This window comes from Podarcis tiliguerta, assembly GCF_965153285.1.
Source record: "Podarcis tiliguerta genome assembly, chromosome: 18".
Lineage (NCBI taxonomy): Eukaryota > Metazoa > Chordata > Lepidosauria > Squamata > Lacertidae > Podarcis > Podarcis tiliguerta.
In genome coordinates this window covers 6,287,118-6,310,576 of record NC_139551.1, presented here as the reverse complement: position 1 = coordinate 6,310,576, position 23,459 = coordinate 6,287,118, and the positions used below count along the sequence as shown (strand labels likewise).

Below are 23,459 nucleotides of genomic sequence, written 5' to 3'. Positions count from 1 at the left end.
TGTACTACGAGGTATTTTCCTCAGAATCGGTTCGATCAGCTCTTTTCTTGAGTCTCGGTATAATGGGCAGTATAAGATGACATGCCCAATGGTTTCGATTTCGTTGCTGTTACAGGGACATAATCTGGGGATATCATTCTTTTGCTAATAAAGAGTTAACTCCCAACTTTGAACTGCTCTTTGACATGGGGTTGAGGGCTTGAACCCGTGTCTTTCTGCACCACGCAGGGCAGATATTCTGCCGCTGAGCTGTGGCTCTTTCCCCCAAAATAAAGCCTTTGTGGTTCCGATTGAGCACATGATTTTGGGAGCTTGAGAACTGAGTCGAGGCCACTGGCCTGTCCAGCCCAATATCGCCTTTGCTGACTGTGGCATTCCAGGGTTTCAGGAAGAGAAACCCCCCGTTTGCTGACCTGTCCCTTTGAGCTGAAGGTGGCTTTCGACGCGCACTGTGTTTTTTGCTGCTGAGCCATCCGCCAGGGCGGTCCATGCGGCCTGCTCCCGATTCTTGGCATTTGGGTTGCATTCCACCAGGCTTCCCGTAACCACTTCTGCAAAGAGGACCCCAGGGATTAATTTGGATCTTTGCCAGAAGATCAGGGAGTCCGTAGCTTTCGCGCGCACACACACACCCCTCTCACTTCTGGCAAGTTCTGGGCTGGACTATTTTCTGCCTGCGATCCTGGAAAAACGACCATTACCTGATATTTTGGGGTCGTTCTAAGACAATAGATTTTTTTTTCTTGGCCGCTGAGGCTGCCTCTCCTGTTTCCCTGCCCTGCTTAGTTATTGGCAATCGCCTTGACTCGTTGGCAAGACGGCCTGATGGAAACTGTCGTGTGGCTGCCGTCCATAGCTGTCAACCGTCCCTTATTTGGTGGGAAAGTCCCTTATCCCAGCGCCGTGTCCCGCTGCTGTCCCTTATTGATGATGTCCCTTAAATTTCCCGGGTTTCAAAGGAAGCAGCTCCTCTCCCTCCCTCCCTGCCGGCCAGGGAGGAGGGAGGCTCCAACTGGGTTGCTTGGCTGCCCGGCCTGCCCCCCTCCGGCCTCCTCTCACCAGCCTCGGCCCCCGGGAGCCCCTCCCCGCCGGGACTGGCAGGAGCCTCGGGCCCTTCCACCACCATCCTCCTCGCGGCCGCCGAACTGAGCGTCTCTGCCTGGGGCCTCCCCTCTGCCCGTCACCGCCGCTCCCGCTAGACCGTACTGCGGCTGTGCCGCCGAAGGACCCGGATGAGATGGGCAGCCTGGCACAGCCTATGAATTGCTGAGGAGCCTTGAGAGGAGAGCGAGGGCAACCATAGAGAAAGCAGTTCAGAGAGAGGAGGAAGAGGAGGAGGCGGAGGCGCGGGCAGGTGTTCCAAGGGCTACAAGGGAAGGACCGCAAGCGCTTCTCCCATAGATTTGTAGTGGTAGACTAGCATAGATGGTCTGATCGGCGGGTTTACTTTGGGCGATATCTCTCCCCCCCCTTCCTCCCACCCCACCTGATGGAACTGAGAGCTGCAGGTGGAGCACGAGAGAAAAGATACAGAACTGCAGCAGCATCTTCGTAGTTTGGACTTCGTTTTGTGCGAAAAGTGGTTGCTGCTTGTAGTTATTCATCGTATTTTTCACTCTATAGGACGCACTTTTTCCCCTCCAAAAATTAAGGGGAAATGGGTGTGCGTCCTATGGAGCGAATGCAAGCTCCTTGGCTTCAGTGATAGCAACGCGAAGCGCAGAGGGAGCGCTCCCTCCGCGCTCCGGAGGCTACGTGTTGCTTTCGCTGAAGCCTGGAGAGCGAGACTCTCCTGGCTTCAGCAGAGAGGGAGAGCTGCGCAGCGCCCCTTCAGCAAAGCAGGAGGAGAAATGGAAGCGGCTCCGCTTTTCCTGCTGCTCCGCTGAAGGGGCGCTGAGCAGAGAGGGGGAGATTTTTTTTTACCTTGTTCTCCCCCTCTAAAACAAGGTGCGTCCTATGGTCGGGTGCGTCCTATAGAGCGAAAAATACGGTAATTGCAGTGTTTCATCTGCTGGTGTCTTGAGCAGCAACCTCTGGAAACGAAGGGCTAAAAACCGGCGCTGCTCTCCTAAATTATCTGGTGCCTTTTCACTTCGTATTTCATCTGGTTGACTGAAATCCCTTATTTTGGCTGCTAATTCCTTATTTTCGAGGCTGCTGGTCCCTTATGTTCAAATCTGTAAGTTGACAGCTATGCTGCCGTCTCTTTTCTATGCCAGCGTCCCGGGCCAAGCTGACGATGCTGAACACCGTGTCCAAAATCCGAGGGCAAGTTAAGAATCCGGGCTACCCGCAGTCGGAAGGCCTTCTAGGAGAGACCATGATCCGTTACGGCAAGGAGCTGGGCGAAGACTCCAATTTCGGTGAGGGCGCCCTACCCATATCATTATTATTATTATATTAGGCTTAGTCCTGCTGGCCACATGACCCGGAAGCTGTACGCCGGCTCCCTCGGCCAGCAAAGCGAGATGAGCGCCGCAACCCCAGAGTCGGCCACAACTGGACCTAATGGTCAGGGGTCCCTTTACCTTTATACCAAAGGAATGGAAAAGATTGTTTATGTATGCTAAGACGGCTGCAGGGATGCTGCTTGCCCAGAGTTGGAAAGACGACAAGATACCTACTAGGATGGACTGGCAGATGAAAGTATTGGATTACACAGAGATGGCAAGATTAACCGGGAAAATCAGAAATCAGGAGGATCAAAAGAATGGGAAAAATTTATATTGTATCTGAAAGACCCCTGTAAACACTCTTTGGCAGGTTTTAAATAACTCTTGCAATGAACCATAGACTTTGGATACAATAAGATAAAGGTAAAGGGACCCCTGACCATTAGGTCCAGTCGTAGCCGACTCTGGGGTTGCGGCACTCATCTCGCTTTACTGGCCGAGGGAGCTGGCGTACAGCTTCCGGGTCATGTGGCCAGCAGGACTAAGCCACTTCTGGCGAACCAGAGCAGCGTCTGGAAGCACCATTTACCTTCCCGCTGGAGCGGTACCTATTTATCTACTTGCACTTTGACGTGCTTTCGAACTGCTAGGTTGGCAGGAGCTGGGACTGAGCAACGGGAGCTCACCCCGTCGCGGGGATTCGAACTGCCAACTTACTGTTCGAGAAGTTCTAGGCTCTGTGGTTTAACCCACAGCGCCACCTGCATACTTTCCTTTTAACCAGCTATCTTGTCTCTCCCTTCATCCCCGCTCTCCCGGCGCTGCTGTTTCCCTTTCGCCCCACACGAAGGCGACGCACTTCTCGACGCTGGCGAGTCCATGAAGCGCTTGGCTGAGGTTAAAGACTCTCTGGACATCGAGGTCAAGCAGAACTTCATCGACCCCCTTCAGAACTTGTGCGACAAGGACTTGAAAGAGATCCAGGTAACCGCGATTGCACAGGATAGGATAAGAACATAGGCAGCTGCCTTGTCGTCGGGGACCATGCTGAGGTACAGGAGGACAGTATAGATTTGGAGCGGCGGTTTGCAAAGGGGCACAGTTCAGAAGGCAGAAGTTGGGAAGAACTGGGAGGTGAACAGCTAGGAGGAGAAGAACTGGGAGAAAGAGAGTTTTTTTTAAAAAAAAAATATTTAATCGTTTTTTCGATGCAGTGGTACTTCGGGTTAAGTACTTAATTCGTTCCGGAGGTCCATACTTAACCTGAAACTGTTCTTAACCTGAAGCACCGCTTTAGCTAATGGGGCCTCCTGCTGCCGCTGCGCCGCCGGAGCACGATTTCTGTTCTCATCCTGAAGCAAAGTTCTTAACCTGAAGCACTATTTCTGGGTTAGCGGAGTATGTAACCTGAAGCGTATGTAACCCAAGGTACCACTGTAGCAATAACACAATTTGACAATTCAGATTTAAATACACTGACATACCTATGACTTCACCCTTTTAACATTATTTCCCCACCTCTCTCTCTTCCCACCACTATCCGCCTCATCGCTTAAATATTCATTCCAGATTTCTTCCTATTTATCCATTCTTAATTTGCGTCAACATGCAATTCGTTCATATGCAGCTAATCTGTCTATGTTATCAATCCATGTGCTCAATGGAATCTCTTCCAATTCATCAAAACAAGTTTTTTTGCTTCTAACATAGCATGGTACATCCATTATGTCAGGGAACTGCCATCGGAGCAGGAGGAGGTGAGAGGGCTCTTGGACGATGGTGGAGAGGGTCCCAGTAGGAGGAGGGATAGCCCATACGCTGGGGAAGGAAATCAGCGTAACACCAGTGGAGAAGGGGAGGAGATAGAGGAAGCGGAGACTTGGCTCCAAGACTCTTCGCAGGAGACAAGCGGAGATGGGACAAGTGCTCCGTTGCCCACACCCACAGCGCGCAAGAAGCTTTCGCGCAGGCAACGGGGGAGGAGACTGGGCGTCAAGCAGCTTTTATGTTGGAAGCGGTTTAAGAAACGGCCACTGACGGATTCTGCCAGCGACTGAGGCAGCCACGGAATAGAGGCTGTCCGGTCAGAAAGGGTTCAACCATGCAACCTAGCCAGGAGTAAAGGCAACTTACGCACAAGCAATCCCTAGAACCATTACACATTATTATTATTTTTTGACCCCTTGAAATCTCAAGTATGTCTCCTCTGTGGGACATACCAGGAGAGGCGGTCCCGTAGGTACGAGGGTCCTAGGCTATATAGGGCTTTAAAGGTTAAAACCAGCACCTTAAACCTGATCCTGTACTCCACCGGGAGCCAGTGCAGCTGGTATAGCATCGGGTGAATGTGATCTCGCAGCGAAGATCCCGTAAGGAGTCTCACTGCGGCATTCTGCACTCGCTGGAGTTTCTGGGTCAGTCTCAAGGGCAGCCCCATGTAGAGCGAGTTACAACAATCCAGTAAAAGACTCATTTCGCTTTGTTCTGCGAGGAAGGGCAGCGAGGAAGCAGAGTCCCTGAAGCCTGACCTGACAGTTGTGCTGGTCTGCCCGGCTCAGTATTGTCTACACAGACTGCCAGCAGCTCTCCAGAGTTTAAACAGGTTTCCCACCCCCAGATGATGTCGGGAATTTGAACCTGGGACCTTCTGCAGAGGCTGTGCCACCTAGCTATGGCTTTTGGCTTTGGGGGAACTCTCAAAGGGCTTTTTATGCAGCTGTGCCATTTCATCTATTTGTTTTGCGTAACGATCACCTATATTTTTCATTGTACCTGGGACGCAGGTGGCGCTGTGGGTTAAACCACAGAGCCTAGGGCTTGCCGATCAGAAGGCCGGCGGTTCGAATCCCCGCAACGGAGTGAGCTCCCGTTGCTCGGTCCCTGCTCCTGCCAACCTAGCAGTTCGGAAGCACGTCAAAGTGCAAGTAGATAAATAGGTACCGCTCCGGCAGGAAGGTAAACGGCATTTCCGTGCGCTGCTCTGGTTCGCCAGAAGCGGCTTAGTCCTGCTGGCCACATGACCCAGAAGCTGTACGCCGGCTCCCTCAGCCAGTAAAGCAAGAAGAGCGCTGCAACCCCAGATTCTGCCATGACTGGACCTAATGGTCAGGGGTCCCTTTACCTTTACAGGCGCACCTTGGTTTTTGAACAGCTTAGTTCTCGGAACGTTTTGGCTCCCGAACGCCACAAACCCGGAAGTGACTTTTTAAACTGACTGTTCAGTATATGAATGCAGTGGTGCCCCACAACACGAATGCCTCGCAAGACGGAAAACCTGCTAGACGAAAGGGTTTTCCGTTTTGGAGGTGCTTCGCAAGACGAAAATGTCTTGTGAGTTCCTGCGATTTTTTTCCGCTCCCCACCCCCTTTTTCTAAGGCACTAAGCTGCTAATAGCCTTTTAGCAGCTAATCCGCTAATCCCTTAAGCCTTTAATAGCCGCTAATAGCCGCTAAACCGCTAATAGCGCTAATCCACTAATAGGGTTGCTTCGCAAGACGAAAAAACCGCAAGACGAAGAGACTCACGGAACGGATTCTTTTCGTCTTGCGAGGCACCACTGTAGTGACTTTTTAAACTGACTATTTGGTATCTGAAGAAGTGTGAATGCTGGTGAAAGCTTATACCCAGAACAAACTTAGTTGGTCTCTAAGGTGCTACTGGACAATTTTTTAATCTATTTCGACTGTGTCAGACCACCACGGCTCCCTACCTGTATTCAGTCACTAGTTAGAATTCTTTCTGTTGCTTTTAATAGTGTTTAATGCTCTGTAGTTGCACCCTGATACTTCTGATCGCCGCATTGCAGGGGGTTGGACGAGAAGACCTTTGAAGGTCCCTTCTAGCTCTATGAGTCTATGTGATGGGGCAGTGCAGAAATGCTTTTGTAAATAAGGAAATGCTGGGTGCTCTTCGCTTCCCCCACCCCCTGCCCTGTCTATCCTCACAAGCCGACCCCAAGAACTTGGATAGATTGAGAGGCAATGAGTCATTTCATACCCAAACGGGGATTTTGAACCTTGGGTCTCAAGTCCTAGGGTGGAACTCAACCTCGCGCTGATACGATTGTTCTGTCAGCGAATTAGTTATCATAATAATTTATCACCCCGCCTATCTGGGTTGCTCCAGCCACTCCAACTGAATATAAAAGAGCACACGATAACGCCAGCCATCAAAGCTGCCTTTCGATGTCTTCTAAAAGTCAGATACAGTGGTGCCCCGCAAGACGAATGCCTCGCAAGACGGAAAACCCGCTAGACGAAAGGGTTTTCCGTTTTGGAGGTGCTTCGCAAAACGAATTTGCTATGGGCTTGCTTCACAAGACGAAAATGTCTTACGATTCCTGGTCCCCCCCCCCTTTTTCCCAAGCCCCTAAGCCACTTAACAGCTGTTCGCTAAGCCACTTAACAGCTGATCTAAGCTGCTTATCAGCTGATCTAAGCCGCTAATAGCCTTTTAGCAGCTAATCCGCTAATCCCTTAAGCCTTTAATAGCCGCTAATAGCCTTTTAGCAGCTAATCCACTAATCCCTTAAGCCTTTAATAGCCGCTAAACCGCTAATAGCACTAATAGCACTAATCCGCTAATGGGCTTGCTTCGCAAGACGAAAAAAACCGCAAGACGAAGAGACTCGCGGAACGGATTCTTTTTGTCTTACGAGGCACCACTGTAGTTGTTTATTTCCTTGACATCTGAAGGGAGGGTGTTCCACAGAAAGGGCGCCACCACCGAGAAGGCCCTCTGCCTGGTTCCTTGTAACCTCACTTCTCGCAGGGAGGGAACCGCCAGGTGGCCCTCGGAGCTGGACCTCAGTGTCCGGGCTGGACGATGGGGGTGGAGACGCTCCTTCAGGTCTACAGGACACAGGCCATTTGGGGCTTTAAAGCTCAGCACCAGCAATTTAAATTGTGCTCAGAAACATCCTGGGAGCCAGTGTAGATCTTTTAGGACCAGTGTTCCTGCTTGCTTGACGGAACAATCTCTCCTCTCCTCCCCCTTGCTGGGAATTCTCCCAACCCTCCCGGATTTGGGAGAGGCATGAGGGACGCAGGTGAAATGGGGGGTGGAGACCCCTGTTGTGCGGTTGGGAGTCTTTGCACTGGCTTCTGCTAGGACACTGAATCCGGCCCCTAGTCTCTTGACCACTTCGCTTGGCACTGGAATTGCCTCCCGGATGAGTCTTTATTCGTGGTTTGCACACATCTTTATATATATATATATATATATATATATATATATATATATATATATAATGTTTATTGCTTTTTGAACAATTTAAACACTACAAAACCAAATAAAAAGAAAAACAAAAACAATACCATACCATATAAAGACACTACATACCACTAAACACATTAAACTAACAAAACCAAACAAAACCAATTTAAAACACTCAAACAATTTCAGTATCTTATCTTTCATTCCCTTATTTCACCGACCTCCTCACACCTCCCTTTTTGTATTCCACTTCTGTCAAATGTTTCGGCAATTCCTTTCCATCTTCCTCTGTTATCTGTCCTATAATTATCCTAACACATTCTAACCTTATTTTACCTTTAAAATTCCATTAATCTATTTATACTTAAATCCTTATAACATTTCTGCTAAAGCCATATACGTGGTTTGCACACGTCTTGCAAGGTCGCTAACGAGCTTCCGGATCGGGGCGAGGTTCAAGACCCAAAAACCTGCTGTTACAGTCACACCTCGTGTTGCGTTTGCTTCAGGTAGAGCGTTTTCAGGTTGCGTCCCGCGGCAACCCGGAAGTACAGTGGTACCTCAGGTTATATACGCTTCAGGTTACATACGCTTCAGGTTACAGACTCCGCTAACCCAGAAATAGTGCTTCAGGTTAAGACCTTTGCTTCAGGATGAGAACAAAAATTGAGCTCCGGCGGCGCAGCAGCAGCAGGAGGCCCCATTAGCTAAAGTGGTGCTTCAGGTTAAGAACAGTTTCAGGTTAAGTACAGACCTCCGGAACGAATTAAGTACTTAACCTGGGGTACCACTGTACCGGAAAGAGTTACCGTATTTTTCGCACCATAGGACGCACCGGACAATAGGACGCACCTTGTTTTAGAGCCGGAAAACAAGAGGGGGAAAATTCTCCCCCTCTCTGCCCAGCGCCTCTTCAGCGAAGCGGCAGGAGGCGCTGCGCAGAGAGAGGGAGAATTTTCCCCCTCTTGTTTTCCGGCTCTAAAACAAGGTGCCATTTAAGGTGCGTTCAGGCGGCTACCTTGGAAGCCTGGAGAGCGAGAGGGGTCGGTGCACACCGACCCCTCTTGCTCTCCAGGCTTCAGGTTCCTTTCGACCTGCTCTTTGGGGCTGGCGGGGGGAAGCCCACCACCAGCCCCAAAGAGCAGGACAGGGAGCAGCGGAAAGGCGCAGCGGAGAGGCTGCTGCCATAGCCGCGCGTCACCTCTCCAGCCGGGAGAGGGTCGCGGGGCTATGGCGTCTTCGCTCCATAGGACGCACACACATTTCCCCTTCATTTTTGAAGGGGAAAAAGTGCGTCCTATAGAGCGAAAAATACGGTACTTCCGGGTTTCACCGCTCGTGCATGCGCAGACGCTCAAAATGACGTCATGTGCAGAAACGGCGCATCGCGACCCGCGCAGACACGGGTTGCATTCCGCTCATGTTGCGAACGGGGCTCCGGAACGGATCCCGTTCGCAACCAGAGGTGCCACTGCATTTGTGCTTCTACGGGAAGGAATTCACTTCCCTCCTCGACTTCTCCTCTCTGCAGCACCATCTGAAGAAGCTGGAAGGCCGGCGCTTAGATTTTGACTACAAAAAGAAGCGGCAGGGGAAGATCCCGGACGAGGAGCTGCGGCAAGCGCTGGAGAAGTTCGAGGAGTCGAAGGAAGTGGCAGAGACGAGCATGCATAACCTTCTAGAGACGGACGTGAGTATGGTTTGGGCTCCTCAGAACCCATGCCCCTCTTCTCTGCGAGTTTAGGTCGTACGCTGATCCAATCGTGGGCGCCTCTGCCAAAAGCCAGGCTCTCTTTTTTAAGACAACAGTGAGAGCCAGTGTGGTGTAGTGGTTAAGAGTGGTGGACTCGTAATCTGGGGAACCGGGTTCGCTTCCCCGCTCCTCCACACGCAGCTGCTGGGTGACCTTGGGCTAGTCACACTTCTCTGAAGTCTCTCAGCCCCACTCACCTCACAGAGTGTTTGTTGTGGGGGAGGAAGGGAAAGCAGATTCTTAGTCGCTTTGAGACTCCTGAAGGGGAGTGAAAGGCGGGATATCAAATCCAAACTCTTCTTCTTCTACTACTACTTTATTGTCACTTGTACAACTTGTATACAGTGAGATTACACCAGCACCCCCACTCTGCTCTTTTTGTCTTAATTCCCCTCGTTTACTGACGCACGTTCGAATCCCTGTGACGGGGTGAGCTCCCATTGCTCAGTCCCTGCTCCTGCCAACTTAGCAGTTCTAAAGCACATCAAAGTGCAAGTAGATCAATAGGTACCACTCCGGCGGGAAGGTAAACGGCATTTCCATGCACTGCTCTGGTTTGCCAGAAGCGGCTTAGTCCTGCTGGCCACATGACCCGGAAGCTGTATGCCGGCTCCCTTGGCCAGCAAAGCGAGATGAGCGCCGCAACCCCAGGGTCAGCCACGACTGGACCTAATGGTCAGGGGTCCCTTTACCTTACTGACACACACACACCAAGCCCGAAAGTCGGTTGCCCTGTTGTTACCTTTTCATTCAGCAGCCTGAATGGATAGAGCCATGGATAGAAGCTGTTCTTTACCCTGTTGGTGCTACTAACCAGCCTCTTCTTCCGTTTTACTGCAGATTGAGCAAGTCAGCCAGCTGTCCGCGCTTGTAGACGCCCAGCTGGATTATCACAGGCAAGCAGTGCAAATCCTCGATGAGCTCGCAGACAAACTCAAACGCAGGTAAACACTGCTGTGTGTGGTCCAGTTCTTTTAAAAATAATAAGTGAGTCTTTTTTTAAAAAAAATGGGGTGGGGGGAGTCTTTTTCGTCGATTGCAATACAGTCGTACCTTGGTTTTTGAACAGCTTAGTTCCCAAACGTTTTGGCTCCCGAACGCCGCAAACCCGGAAGTGACTGTTCCGGTTTGCGAACTATTTTTGGAAGCTGAACGTCCGACGGGGCTTTTGTGGCTTCCGATTGGCTGCAGGAGCTTCCCGCAGCCAATCGGAAGCCGCGCTTTGGTTTCCGGACGTTTTGGAAGTTGAATGGACTTCCGGAACGGATTCCGTTCGACTTCCAAGGTACGACTCTATTTGAAACTTGGTTTAATCTTGCTCCTCATGTCAAATCTTCTTCCTGTGCCCAGAGTGAGGGACACTTCCTCACGCCCCAAGCGAGAATACAAGCCGAAACCGAGGGAGTCCTATGAGTTTGGAGAGACCGACCAATCCAACGGCGGCTTTTCCTGCAACCCCGCCCCCAAAGTCTCAGGTAAGGGCAGGGCCCAAGTAGCCGTCTCTGTTTTTTTGCCAAAAAAGCTCAACATCCGGATTTTCACTTTCTGAAATCTGGCAACCCTGTTTAAGTACACAGTGGGTTGTATTCCACTCTAAAGTCAGTCAGTCAGTCAGTTTTATTGCACATAGCCAAAGGCTGCCGCAAAGTACACAGAATTATTTGACAATTAAAAGAAAATATACTGAATTGGTAAAAAAAGACTTAAAACATTTATATTATTAAAACATTACGTACTCTAAACAAAGCTATAAAAGTGCCCCAGTGTACAAATAAAAACATTAAACAATAAAATTCATAAGCTAAAATCTTCACATGGTCACTAATGTTAAAAACAATATCAATTATTACAGTGTGCAATTTATACTCAGAGTTTGGTGACAAAAATAGAGCATAGCTTGAGGTAGATAGATAGGATCAAATAAATTCATCTCCTTTACAGTCTAAAGTCTACTCTTGAGTTTTCTGCTGCACAGACAAGGCAGCGTTTCACCTGAGGGCCTGAAAAGCAGATTTGAAGGGGATACCCGGGGGTGAGATCAATTCTCCAGCGGTTGCAGTGTCAAGGCACACTGTTGCATGGAGTGCTTGGATTGTGATTCCTGAATTGCAGAATGAGGGGGGTTGGACTGGATGACCCCTGGAGGCCCCTTTCAACTGTGCAATGAATGAGCTAGCCCTCCCATCAGCCCCGGCCACTATGGCCCAGGGTAGCCAAGGCTGGCGCAAGTCGTTGACCAACCGGCGTTTGGAATGAGCTACAGTGGTGCCCCACAAGACGAATGCCTCGCAAGACAGAAAACCCGCAAGACGAAAGGGTTTTCTGTCTGCAGAGGCACTTCGCAGGACGAATTTCCCTATGGGCTTGCTTTGCAAGACGAAAAATGACGAAAAAATTTGAATTATTATTTTTTGCTCCAAAACCCCTTATTTTGAATCACTAAGCTGCTAAAAGCATTTTAGCAGCAAAACCGCTAATCCCCCACCCCTTAAAAAGCCGTTTTTAGCCCTTAAATCGCCAATAGCACTAATAGCGCTACTCCGTCAATGGGCTTGCTTCGCAAGACGAAAAAACCGCAAGACGAAAAGACCCGCAGAACGGATTCTTTTCGTCTTGCGAGGCACCACTGTAGTTCCAAAATTTTCGCAGTTCAGAAAAACCTCCTACTTGCACCTAACGAACAGTTTCCCAGAATTGCTGGATGGCGTGTGAACTAAGTTCACCTTGGGGGTTGAACTTTGAACAGTTTCTAGTTCATTCTCTTACACGTTTTTGTTGCTTTTTAAGACCCTTTGGGCCTTGGAAGGTTAAAGATCATCACTGGGGGCAGAGGGAAGTAAATTAAACCATTTGCGTGTGTGTTTTAAAAAGTTTTCTTAAGTCTTCTAAAGTACCGTATTTTTTCGTGTATAAGACACCCCTACGTGTCTAAGATGGCCCCTACTTTAGGGGACCCAAAATTTAGAAAATGGGCATATGCACTATGCATGTATAAGATGCCACCCCCACCCCCCAGATTTTTAACCTTATTTCAAAGTTTTTTAAAAAACTAGTCTTATACACAGAAAAGTACAGTATACTTTATATTTCAACACAGCAGCTTGTAATATTCTGAATGCTCAGTGGCGGGGTGTGTGGTTTGTGCAGGATTATTTTGTTGGCTTAATAATAATAATAATAATAATAATTTATTTATTATTTATACCCCACCCATCTGGCTGAGCCTCCCCAGCCACTCTGGGTGGTTTCCAATCAAGTGCTAAAAACAATACAACATTAAATATTAAAAACTTCCCTAAACAGGGCTGCCTTCAGATGTCTTTTAAAGAGAAGATAGCTGCTTATTTCCTTCACATCTGAAAGGAGGGTGTTCCACAGGGTGGGCGCCACTACCGAAAAGGCCCTCTGCCTGGTTCCCTGTAACCTCACTTCTCGCAATGAGAGAACCGCCAGAAGGCCCTTGGTGCTGGACCTCAGTGTCTGGGCAGAATGATGGGTGTGGAGACGCTCCTTCAGATATACTGGACCGAGGCCGTTTAGGACTTGAAAGGTCAGCACCAACACTTTGAATTGTGCTTGGAAACGTACTGGGAGCCAATGAAGGTCTTTCAGGACCGGTGTTATGTGGTCCTGGCGGCCGCTCCCAGTCCCCAGTCTAGCTGCTGCATTCTGGGTTAATTGCAGTTTCCAGGTCACCTTCAAAGGCAGCCCCACGTAGAGCTCATTGCAGTAGTCCAAGCGGGAGATAACTAGAGCATACACCACTCTGGCGAGACACTAAGGTGTTCTTCTTCTTCTGCTATATTGCTATTTTTCCTATTTTAAAAATAATAATAATAATGTATAATCGAAAGTAGAGGCAAACGAAAAGTAACGCATCCCCGGAGCTACTAAACAGGGGCTATGTCCCACCCCCAAGTAAAAAGAGCAGACAACGTGGAAAAATAAAAAAGCTGTGAAACGCACCATGAAAAAGCCAAATTTGGCGGCGGCAGACAGCACTACGGATCGCGACAAGGTTCAAAAAGGGCCGCAGTGGCGTAGCGTGGGTTGTCAGCACCCGGGGCAAGGCAAGTAATTTGCGCCCCCTAACCAGGTAGGGGGCAGAGAGCTGCGAGTGCGAGCGCGTCCCCCCCCCCAGATGTTGCGCCCGGTGCGGCCGGCCCCCCCTGCACCCCCCACGCTACAAAACTGAAGGGCCGCCTCGTGAATGTTGCCCTGGGTTTGAATGGACGCGAAAAGTGCCTGGTTCCGGTGACCAGGGAAACCTTCGCCTTCGGGGCTGCCCCCGGTGACCTGGAACACTGAGAGGCAGGAGAGCGAAAGGTGACTTGCCCTCTACGGCAACTCTGGGCATTAATAATAATAATAATAATAATAATAATAATAATAATAATAATAACTGTACCCCGCCCATCTGGCTGGGCTTCCCCAGCCACCCTGGGTGGCTTCCAACAAAGTATTCAAATACAGTGGTCTGTTAAACATTAAAAGCTTCCCTAAACAGGCCTGCCTTCAGGTGTCTTCTGAAAGTCTGGTAGTTGTTTATCTCTTTGACATCTGGTGGGAGGGTGTTCCACAGGGTGGGCGCCACCACCGAGAAGGCCCTCTGCCTGGTTCCCTGTAACCTCACTTATCGCAGTGAGGGAACCGCCAGAAGGCCCTCGGCGCTGGACCTCAGTGTCCAGGCAGAACGATGGGGGTGGAGACACTCCTTCAGGTCTACTGGGCCGTTTAGGGCTTTCAAGGTCAGCACCAACACTTTGAATTGTGCTCGGAAACATACTGGGAGCCAATGTAGGTCTTTCAAGACCGGTGTTATGTGGTCTCGGCGGCCGCCCCCCAGTCCCCAGTCTAGCTGCCGCATTCTGGATTAGTTGTAGTTTCCGTATCAGGATGCGTGCAACCACAGCTCCCCGCAAGCGTTCCCCCTCTCTCTGCATCCTGTCCTCGGCTTTGGGGGGGGGGGGGCGGAATAGCAAAAGGAGGCCGCACGTCCCCTAACCCCCCGCTTCCATGGCTGCCCGTTGCTGACCCAAGCGCCTCCTCACTAACAGACCTTCCACCACCCTGCAACATGTCCCCCCCCCCCATTTGTTTCCCACGCCTCACATTTTTGCATTAAACGTTTTGTAAGCATGTCTGTGTTTTTGTTTGTTTCCGTTTCTGGGAGCAGCTTCCTCCTCTTTCCGATCCGAAAAACCGTCGCGGACCCCCAGCAGGATATTTTGTGAGTTCCCTCCCCTGCTTTGAGACCGCTCCTCTCCTCTTCCTCCTCTCCCCCCCCCCCCCCCCGCACTCTTCATCGCCTGCACGGCCTGTTCTCCTTTCCTTCCTTCCTCCCTTCTTCCTTCCTTCATCCGCTGCCTAATCTGTTGCTGGCCTTCCTGTCCGGAGCGGTCCCTTTATGGGGCGCTTTTGTAAACCTCATGCCTCTGGTGACATTGCAAAATCTTTTTCTCAGACGCCTTTTGAAGTTACCCTCCTGTGTAAGCAACTCGGCTATTCGCTTAGAACTTAAGACCCCCTCCTTAGAGATCCTGATGTGGAGACATGTCTTTAATTACTGGCTGTCCCTTTGGGATAAATTGCCCAATTACCATCTTATCCAGTGCCTTTGGAGAGATGAATTTACCAGCCCATGGGCAACAAAAATCCATTCCAAACTATTGTCTTATGGAATCTCTCCTTCCGATATACTAAATCTACATCTAATTACAGCAAAAAAAGGTCATCAAACAAAGATTGGAGGAGGTTGATTTGCAACAAAATCTTACTACAGGCGGAGGTATATGTTCCCCAATAAATCAGGGCATTACATTTATGTCCCAGATACCTCGATATCTGTCTACCTTATCGGTTGCATCGCATAGATTCGCTTTTGTTAGAGCCAGATTTAATGTGTTCCCCTCAAACGTGCTGAGCAATAGATTTCCTGTCCCGAGGCTAATACAATTTCCCGCCTCTAAAACACGCTCTCTTAATTTGGGGCTGTCTTCGCAAGTCACTTTCCGCATGCAGGGATTCCGGGGCCGGTTGCAGAGCTCGTTTTGCAAACCCAAGTTCGTAGTCCTCATGGTCAAGAAACCAGGGCGGTGCGGCTAGTCTATGTCTGAGAGGACCTGCTTGCTTTCCCTGCATGCAAAGAGTCCCAGAATTTCAAACTAAAGGGGTCAGGTAGCAGGCTCGATGGGGAGGAGTATGAAACCCTGGAGAAACGGCTGCCAGCCAGAGTAGGCGAGTCAGAAGGGCTATGAGTCAAGCTCAGTGTTTCCCAAAGTTGGCTGTTGTTGTTTTTTTGAACTACAATTCCCATCATCCCTGACCACTGGTCCTGCTAGCTAGGGGTGATGGGAGTTGTAGTCTAAAAAACAGCTGAAGACCCGACTTTAGGAAACCCTGGTGGAAGTCCTCCGTCCCCAAGTCCCTCCTCATTCTGGAACAGTTAGCAAACCCTGGTTCGGAAGGAGCCAGGGTTACTTTTTAACCATGGTCAAAATCTAGGGTGCAGGCCTGCCCAGAAGTTATGGGGAAGGGCTGTTGTAACTCCACGGTTAGAGCCTTGTATGCAGAGCGTCGCAAGTTTGATCCCCACCAGTGGCGTAGCGTGGGTTTTCAGCACCCGGGGCAAGGCAAGTAATTTGCACCCCCTAACCCGTGGATTTGCGCCCCCTAACCCATGGATTTGCGCCCCCTAACCCTAACCCCCAGATGTTGCGCCCGGTGTGGCCGGCCCCCCCTGCACCCCCCACGCTACACCACTGATCCCCACTGGCTCCATGCAGAGCTGGGGGGAAACTCCTGCCTGAATCTCGCGAGCTTGATGGGCCCAGTGGCCTGACTCACTTCCGACGGCCCTGTTCACATCTGCGCCAAACTGTGCCGCCTTGATGTGTTTCGGCTTTCCGTCGGCATTCCCGCTCCCCCGGCACCAGCTATCGTTGGCTCGTTTTACCCACAAATTGCCGAAAGGGCCGTGGCGATGGTTCTATATTTATTCCTTAAACACTTAGGCGAACAATAGGAAGCCAAAGAGGAAAGCCTTCGTAGCCATTTCTGGGAACTAGCTTACCGTATTTTTCGCTCCATAGGATGCACCTAGGATGCACAAGAGCCAGTGTGGTGTAGTGGTTAAGAGCGGTGGACTCGTAATCTGGTGAACCGGGTTCACTTCCCCGCTCCTCCACATGCAGCTGCTGGGTGACCTTGGGCCAGTCACACTTCTCTGAAGTCTCTCAGCCCCACTCACCTCACAGAGTGTTTGTTGTGGGGGAGGAAGGGAAAGGAGAATGTTAGCCGCTTTGAGACTCCTTCGGGTAGTGGTAAAGCGGGATATCAAATCCAAACTCTTCTTCTTCTAGTTTTTAGCGGGGGAAATCAAGAAAAAAAATATCCCCCCCCCAGCCCCAAAGAGCAGCGGACAGGCTGCCACGTCAGTCCCTTCTCCCTCCTGGGGAAAAGCCCGCAAGAGCCGTGTGAAGCTCTTGGGGGCTTATCCTGCCTGACTCCCCCCTGCATTCGCTCCATAGGACGCACAGACTTCCCCCCTTAGTTTTTAAGAGGGAAAAAGTGCGTCCTATGGAGCGAAAAATACGGTAGCTTTGTAGCAGAAGCGCAGGTTGAATCTAGATCTGGACATTCGAAGCCGTAAGGATTTCCTGGTTTAGGGAACGAGGAGGTCGTGGTGGCACTTGTCTTGCATGGTGCATTGGGTGGTGGTCTGTGGAGAGGCGATGCTCCAGCCCTAACTGACACCCCCCCCCTTTGAATTCTCCAGCCCCTCATTTGGACCAGCCGTGTTGCAAGGCGCTGTACGACTTCGAACCGGAGAACGACGGCGAGCTGGGCTTCAAGGAGGGCGACATCATCACGCTGACAAACCAGATCGACGAGAACTGGTACGAGGGCATGATCAACGGCCAGTCGGGCTTCTTCCCTCTTAACTACGTGGAAGTTCTGGTCCCGCTACCTCAGTGAAGGGGGACGCACACACACCCCTCCGCTCTCAAGCCGACCGCTTCCGTTCTTCCTCTTCCTTCCTCTCCCCCCCGCCCCTTCTCTCCTCAGCGTCCCGTCCACCTTTGCACACCGACAGGGGGGCGAAAAAGAGAGAGGCTGAGGGCCTACTCCCCCCCCCCCTCGAACTTACATTCCATGTGGTATATACCCAACACTAATCCCCCGTCCAGCAAGCAGGAACGTGTGTGTGTGTGTTTTTTGGGGGGGGGGGTAACTGTGCTCCTATCAGTAGCCTGGCCTGGCGGCAGTGATGGGAGCTAATCTGTTTGACTGGAGCAATGCACAAAATGACCTTCGTGTCTCCTCTCTATCTCTCTCTCTCTCTCCTCTGCCCACCTGCCCGTTCTTTCCCGGGCCCTGGACCAAACGGGGGCGCTGTGCTTTGCACGCTTCGGCCTTCCCGTTTTGGTTTGCGACCTGGGCTCTCCTTAACGGCCCCGCCTGGGTCGCGGTGTTTTTGTCTTTCCACCCCGAGCGAAGCACACACTGCCCACAGCCCCATTGCAGGGGGGAGGCAGGCAGCTCCGATTGTCCGAGTCGTCTTCCTTGCGCAATCGCCAGGCTGGCCTGGGGAACAGCCCTCTGCGGCAGCGTGTGTGTGTTTGTGTGTGTGTGTGTGTCTTAGAAGCACAAAGCAGCTCAACGAGGTGACAAGTCACAGCCTTTTGCCACGGGCCTGACTCGTGTTAAACACTACCAGAAATCTTCTCCTTTCCTCCTCGTACCCGGGGCACTTGCACCATTAGAAACGAAAACACGTCTGATCCCTTTCAAAATTTAAAAGTCATCTCAGGACGTCTCTTCTCCCCCCACCCCCCAGGCTTGGTTTGGAGCAAAAAATGAGCACGTAACCTGTACACTAACACTGGACAGTGTCGGTTTAAAGACGCGTCCCCCCCCTTCATGGTTTTCTGAAAAGAGTGTGTAAGTCATAGCCCCACCTCCCCAAATAACTTGGCCACAGCTGGCCAGCTGAGCGTTGCCCTCTCTGTTCTCCGATTGCCTAACATTGCACCAGTTTTCCCCCCATCTTCCTTGCTGGGGAGGCGGTCACCGTTCCCCCCTGGCAACACGTTTTTAAGGGACCAGGCTGGCTCACTTTCAAAAGTGTGGGAACAGCCTCTGGGGAAGCCGGCAGGTCTTATGCGAAAAACCTCGCCTTACCGCCGCAAGGGACCAGGCCTCTTGCCTCAGAGCCGGTTGCAGGGCCTTCTAAGCACATGAACCTCCGTGTGTTTTCTGTCCCCTCTCTATGTGCCTTGTCCCCTGCTTCCTCTCGAACGCTGGCTTCCAGTTCGGAAAAAGAGGAGGGGAGCGGTTTTTACTCTTCCAGACCCCCGTCCCTTTATCCTAAGCCGATGTCTCCAAAATATGCCTCTCCCTTTTAGAGTCCTCTGGCTTCCAGGCTCTGCTGATTCCCTCTAGGGTGGTTTTCAGAAGTCCTCTAGCCCGCCTGGCCAAAGAGTTGTGGGGGCCGGGTCTCCCAGTGTGCGTTTTCCAATAAGCCTCCTTAGCTGCACTGCCTTAGCTGCCGGACTGTAAGGCAAGGGGGTTCCTTGCAGATGTTTCTGGTCTCCACCTCCCATCAGGCCAGCAGTGATGAGTTCAGAAACATCTGGGCGGCATCCGTCTTTAGCTACCCCTGCATGAAAGGTGCGGCAGTCTTACAGAAGCATCCCTCCGGGGGGAGTCAGGAGGGGAGAAAGCGAGGCCCAAACACCAGCCCACCGCCTCAAACGGCCCCCAGGTATCGTTTACAGTGCCAGGGTTTGTGTTCCTGCGAGTCCACGGTCCCAAAACCGAGCCGTCGCCTTGGCTAAGCCAAAGGGTCTCTTCCCTGGGAATCACCCATGTCGAAACCAGCGTAGAAGTGGATGCAGACAAGCCCAGTAGGCTTCACTTAGAGGGGAGATATTGGGGGGGGGGCATCTTTACAAAAGGGCACACTGGGGCAGCGTCCCCAGATGCTTGCCTTTTTCCCCCTCCCTGACGCACAAGCTTTCTACATGCGGGGAGATTTTATCCACATACCGTTCAAAAACCCCTTCTCTCCCAACAAGCAGCGGATAAATCTGCAATTTGGTGGTGAAAGCCCGTTCTGCAAAATATATCAGAGGCACGAGCCCAGGCAACGCTGCTGCAGTTCAGTTTTTGTTTTGTTGTGTGAGGTACGGCGTTGGAGCATGGCCTTGCGAAGGACGCAGGCCTGTTGCCTGATCCTCCTTTGGGTGGGTGGGTGCAGGCACTCCCCGTTCTTAAACTTCTGGTTACAGGGGAAGGGGCAGGCACACCCAGCCCCCAAACAAGGCATCTGTCGTGATTGTCTTCCTGCACTCGCCTCCCAAATATATAACCTTCCACTTGGCGTTCCCGTTCAGCAACAGAGAGGATGCACGGCTTCCGTGCTCCTCAGCCCCCCAACTCCCCTGCCCCCCAGTTCTGCAGCGAAAAGCAATAGTTGGGCCAACGTCTCCCAGCTCTGCAAAACGCCCTTCCGTAATTCTTCCCTGTCTTCCTAAAGTCTTCTTCCACTGCGGGGCGGTGGGATCAAACACAGTTTTGAGGGGCGGGGTGCGCTTACGGTTCTGCAATCTCCTTCCCCCACAACCCTTCGTTTCTTCACTGGGGGTGGTCGGCAGAGGCAGCCGTGCCCTCCCCCTTTCCAATCCCAACCGCTCAAGTGGCTCTCGGGATTTCACTCACACACACACACCCATGGCGTTTCAGGCAGGTGGGCAGAAGGCCGTTGCTCTGGCTTTCCACCTTGGGGGGGGGGGAGAGGCTCTGGGTTTAAGTGTGCAAAAGGACTCTCTCTCTTGGGAACCCCCTCTATTTTGCCAGGGGGTCCTGGCAAGGCTTACTGGCAGCAATCCTAGCCGCCATCTCTTGTTTTTCACAGTGCACCAAAACAACATCGCAAATGATTTGGGGAGGTGCGATGGAGGGAGGGCTCTGCTGGGATTTAAAAGGGGGCTGGACCCAACTCTCTGGCACAGCTGGTGCTACCCAGGACCGCTGCACCCTGAGGATCCGTGGTGCCAAACGGGGGGGGGGGGGCGGTTGGCAGAGGACCACGACAAGGGGGTGGACTGACGCAGCCTGTACCTATGAATTGTAGGGGGTGGGCTTTCTGACCCTCTCAGAAATAGCCTTTTGTCTTTGTCCTTTCTCTCTTTCCTTCCCCAGACATTTCCCGTGCACATTCTATTTATATAGGTATATCCCAGCCAACTTATTCATAGTTAATTTCTCTTCCTCGTCCACCGAGTGTCGGGGTATGGAGAGGGCTGGTTTTCGTCCGCAATCGCCTCTCCTATAAACTGCTTTCGTTGTGTCCCCCCCCCCCCACTTTCACTGTCCTAACTTCAATATCCCGTTTAAATATTGTTGTAATATCCACCCCCCCTCTACGCATTCATATAGCGAGATAATATGTCCTACGTTTTACCCCTGACGTGATTCCCAAGGTATCGTCTGGCTGGAGTGAAAAGTTTGGTAATCCATGTCTTCAGAACCTCTCTCCCCGCCCTGCCCTAAATTCACTAAGAAGCTATTTTGGGGTTCCAGACCCAATTGTGTGATGTGTGTGAGGCTGTTTTGCACCCCAGGCTTCCGTTCTCTCCCTCCCCCCCCCTTCTTCCTCAACCCAAATATTTACCAGGACCACAGGAAGAACAAGCGAAACAAAACACACACACACAAATATTGGGGAAGGGGTTTTGTAAATAACTGGCTTTTTAATCTGTAGCATTGTCACGCCAGGGCATAACTCCTGGCGCTTGTTCCGTTGGAGTAAAGCAAGTCTCTCTCTCTCTTTACTTACTCTGGACAATTTTATGTGGGGGTGGGCGTGGGAAACACATCTTATTTTGTTCTTGTTAATGGGTTTATTTCTCCCCTTCTGTTTTGGAATAAAAAAAAAACACACGAAAAACCTTGTATCCTTGAAATAAAAAAGTATTAAATGTTTGAAGGCAGTGGGTTGTTGTTGTTTTTTCGTTTCTCCTTTTGATTTTGGCGCCGTTCCTTTGTACAGTGGTGCCTCGCAAGACGAAAAGAATCCGTTCTGCGAGTCTCTTCGTCTAGCGGTTTTTTCGTCTTGCGAAGCAAGCCCATTAGCGGATTAGCGCTATTAGCGGTTTAGCGGCTATTAAAGGCTTAAGGGATTAGCGGATTAGCTGCTAAAAGGCTATTAGCAGCTTAGTGCCTTAGAAAAAGGGGGTGGGGAGCGGAAAAAAAACCCAGGAATCGCAAGACATTTTCGTCTTGCGAAGCAAGCCCATAAAGAAATTCGTCCTGCGAAGCACCTCCAAAACGGAAAACCCTTTCGTCTAGCGGGTTTTCCGTCTTGCGAGGCATTCGTCTTGCGGGGCACCACTGTACCATTTAAAAGAGGAATGGGGATCCTGCGGGATGTCAACGGACTCCCATTGACATGGCAAAGCCATTCATCAGGCATAATGGGATTTGTGGTCCCAACAGGGCCAGGTTCAAGGGGCTGCTCTCGGTACACGAAGCCTCATTTGTGGGTTTGTCATTCTAAAGGATTGAATCACAGGTGACTCCCCGTTTACCCGGGGGTTACGTTCCTGGCTCCCACATGCGTAAGGGACATTGTAGGATATGGGGAGCACCCTGGAGGGTCGTCCTGGCACGCGAGGAGACCCACCCCATCCTGGAGAGGGCCTGCTTATGAGCTGGAGGATCAGCAGAGCTTTCTTGACCTGCTTCGCCTCCCCGCCAGTGGCGTAGCGTGGGTTGTCAGCACCCGGGGCAAGGCAAGTAATTTGCGCCCCCTAACCCGGGGCAAGGCAAGTGATTTGCGCCCCCCCCCGCTGCACTGTCCCTCCCCCAGATAGTCCCTCGCTCTCTCTCCGCACCGCACCGCACGCCTGGCACCCTCCCCTCCACAGTGGGCGGCGACCCGGCGGCTCGGATCGGATTCGCACAGCCAGCACTGCAGTGAGAGAGAGTGAGTGAGCCAGGTAGGGGCAGAGAGCTGCGAGTGCGAGTGCGCCCCCCCCAGATGTTGCGCCCGGTGCAGCCGGCCCCCCCTGCACCCCCAACGCTACGCCACTGCTCCCCGCTTAACAGCTGACATGCGGGCTAGCGCAGCAGCAGTTGCCAAGGAAGCCCCACTGCTTGTCTGGAGACCCTCTCCAGAGCCCAAAGAGGACGTCCTCTGGGCTCTGGACAGGATCTTCTCGCTTGTTGAAGCTGTTCAGCAAAGGTCTACCGATGCACGGGGAAGCTGAGCTCAAGCCCAAGCCCTCGCATGAGCCGGAGGGACAGCGAGGGCCCGGTTGACCAGGTGCTCCTCATTTCTGGGTACCGCTTCCGGGTGCTCGGCAAATAGAACACACGTGAGCAGGGAGTTGCCTGGACATTCATCAACAACAAAAACCAGGACAGAACTGCCTCATCTCCAGCAGAGGCTGACCAGAGGGAGGCCAGGGCAGGACTGTACAGTGGTGCCTCGCAAGACGAAAAGAATCCGTTCCGCGAGTCTCTTCGTCTTGCGGTTTTTTTCGTCTTGCGAAGCAAGCCCATTAGCGGCTTAGCGGATTAGCGCTATTAGTGGCTTAGCAGGCTTAGCGGATCAGCTGATAAGTGACTTAGCGGATCAGCTGTTAAGCGGCTTAGCGGATCAGCTGTTAAGCGGCTTAGCGGATCAGCTGTTAAGCGGCTTAGCGGATCAGCTGTTAAGCGGCTTAGCGGATCAGCTGTTAAGCGGCTTAGCGGCTTGGGAAAAGGGGGGGGGGGAACCCTGCAGGAACTCGCAAGACATTTTCGTCTTGCGAAGCAAGCCCATAGGAAATTCGTTTTGCGAAGCACCTCCAAAAAGGAAAACCCTTTCGTCTAGCGGGTTTTCCGTCTTGCGAGGCATTCGTCTTGTGGGGCACCACTGTACATCGCAAATCTTCTCCTGGGGCAGCTTGTTCTACAGAGCTGTCGGAACTGGTTTGCTGGGATTCCCAGCTCCGGTCATTCCTGCCAGGAGTCCAAAAACATCTAGAGCATCACAGCTTCCCTACCCGAGAGCCACAGGAACAATAGATGCACAGCTGCTTTTAAGGAA

The 23,459-nt window shown here is 51.5% G+C and overlaps 1 protein-coding gene and 3 long non-coding RNA genes across 5 annotated transcripts in view; 3 read left to right on the top strand and 1 right to left on the bottom strand.

Annotated features, from left to right (window-relative positions):
- The window catches only part of SH3GL1 (SH3 domain containing GRB2 like 1, endophilin A2), a 63,662-nt gene extending 42,313 nt beyond the window's left edge, over window positions 1–21,349 (top strand). The window contains exons 4-10 of one of the 2 annotated variants that reach the window (XM_083421804.1): window positions 2,220–2,363; window positions 3,244–3,377; window positions 9,140–9,298; window positions 10,202–10,305; window positions 10,712–10,836; window positions 14,538–14,591; window positions 17,139–21,349. In XM_083421804.1, coding sequence (XP_083277930.1) covers window positions 2,220–2,363; window positions 3,244–3,377; window positions 9,140–9,298; window positions 10,202–10,305; window positions 10,712–10,836; window positions 14,538–14,591; window positions 17,139–17,338 — 920 coding nt within the window. In that variant the 3' untranslated portion in view covers window positions 17,339–21,349. The remainder of the gene's footprint in view (window positions 1–2,219; window positions 2,364–3,243; window positions 3,378–9,139; window positions 9,299–10,201; window positions 10,306–10,711; window positions 10,837–14,537; window positions 14,592–17,138) is intronic. The other variant, XM_083421805.1, reaches the window with a different exon arrangement.
- LOC310668693 overlaps window positions 1–23,459 on the top strand; it is a 197,633-nt gene that overhangs the window by 53,586 nt on the left and 120,588 nt on the right. The gene's annotated exons all lie outside the window — the stretch shown is intronic.
- On the bottom strand, window positions 20,723–21,915 carry LOC310668684. The gene is made up of 2 exons (XR_014506792.1): window positions 21,756–21,915; window positions 20,723–21,406 (listed from the first exon to the last, which is right to left on the bottom strand). It is a non-coding gene; the product is annotated as an uncharacterized lncRNA (long non-coding RNA).
- Window positions 22,122–23,459, top strand: part of LOC310668645 — a 68,504-nt gene continuing 67,166 nt past the window's right edge. Inside the window, exon 1 of the long non-coding RNA XR_014506748.1 lies at window positions 22,122–22,191. This is a non-coding gene — a long non-coding RNA (uncharacterized lncRNA). The remainder of the gene's footprint in view (window positions 22,192–23,459) is intronic.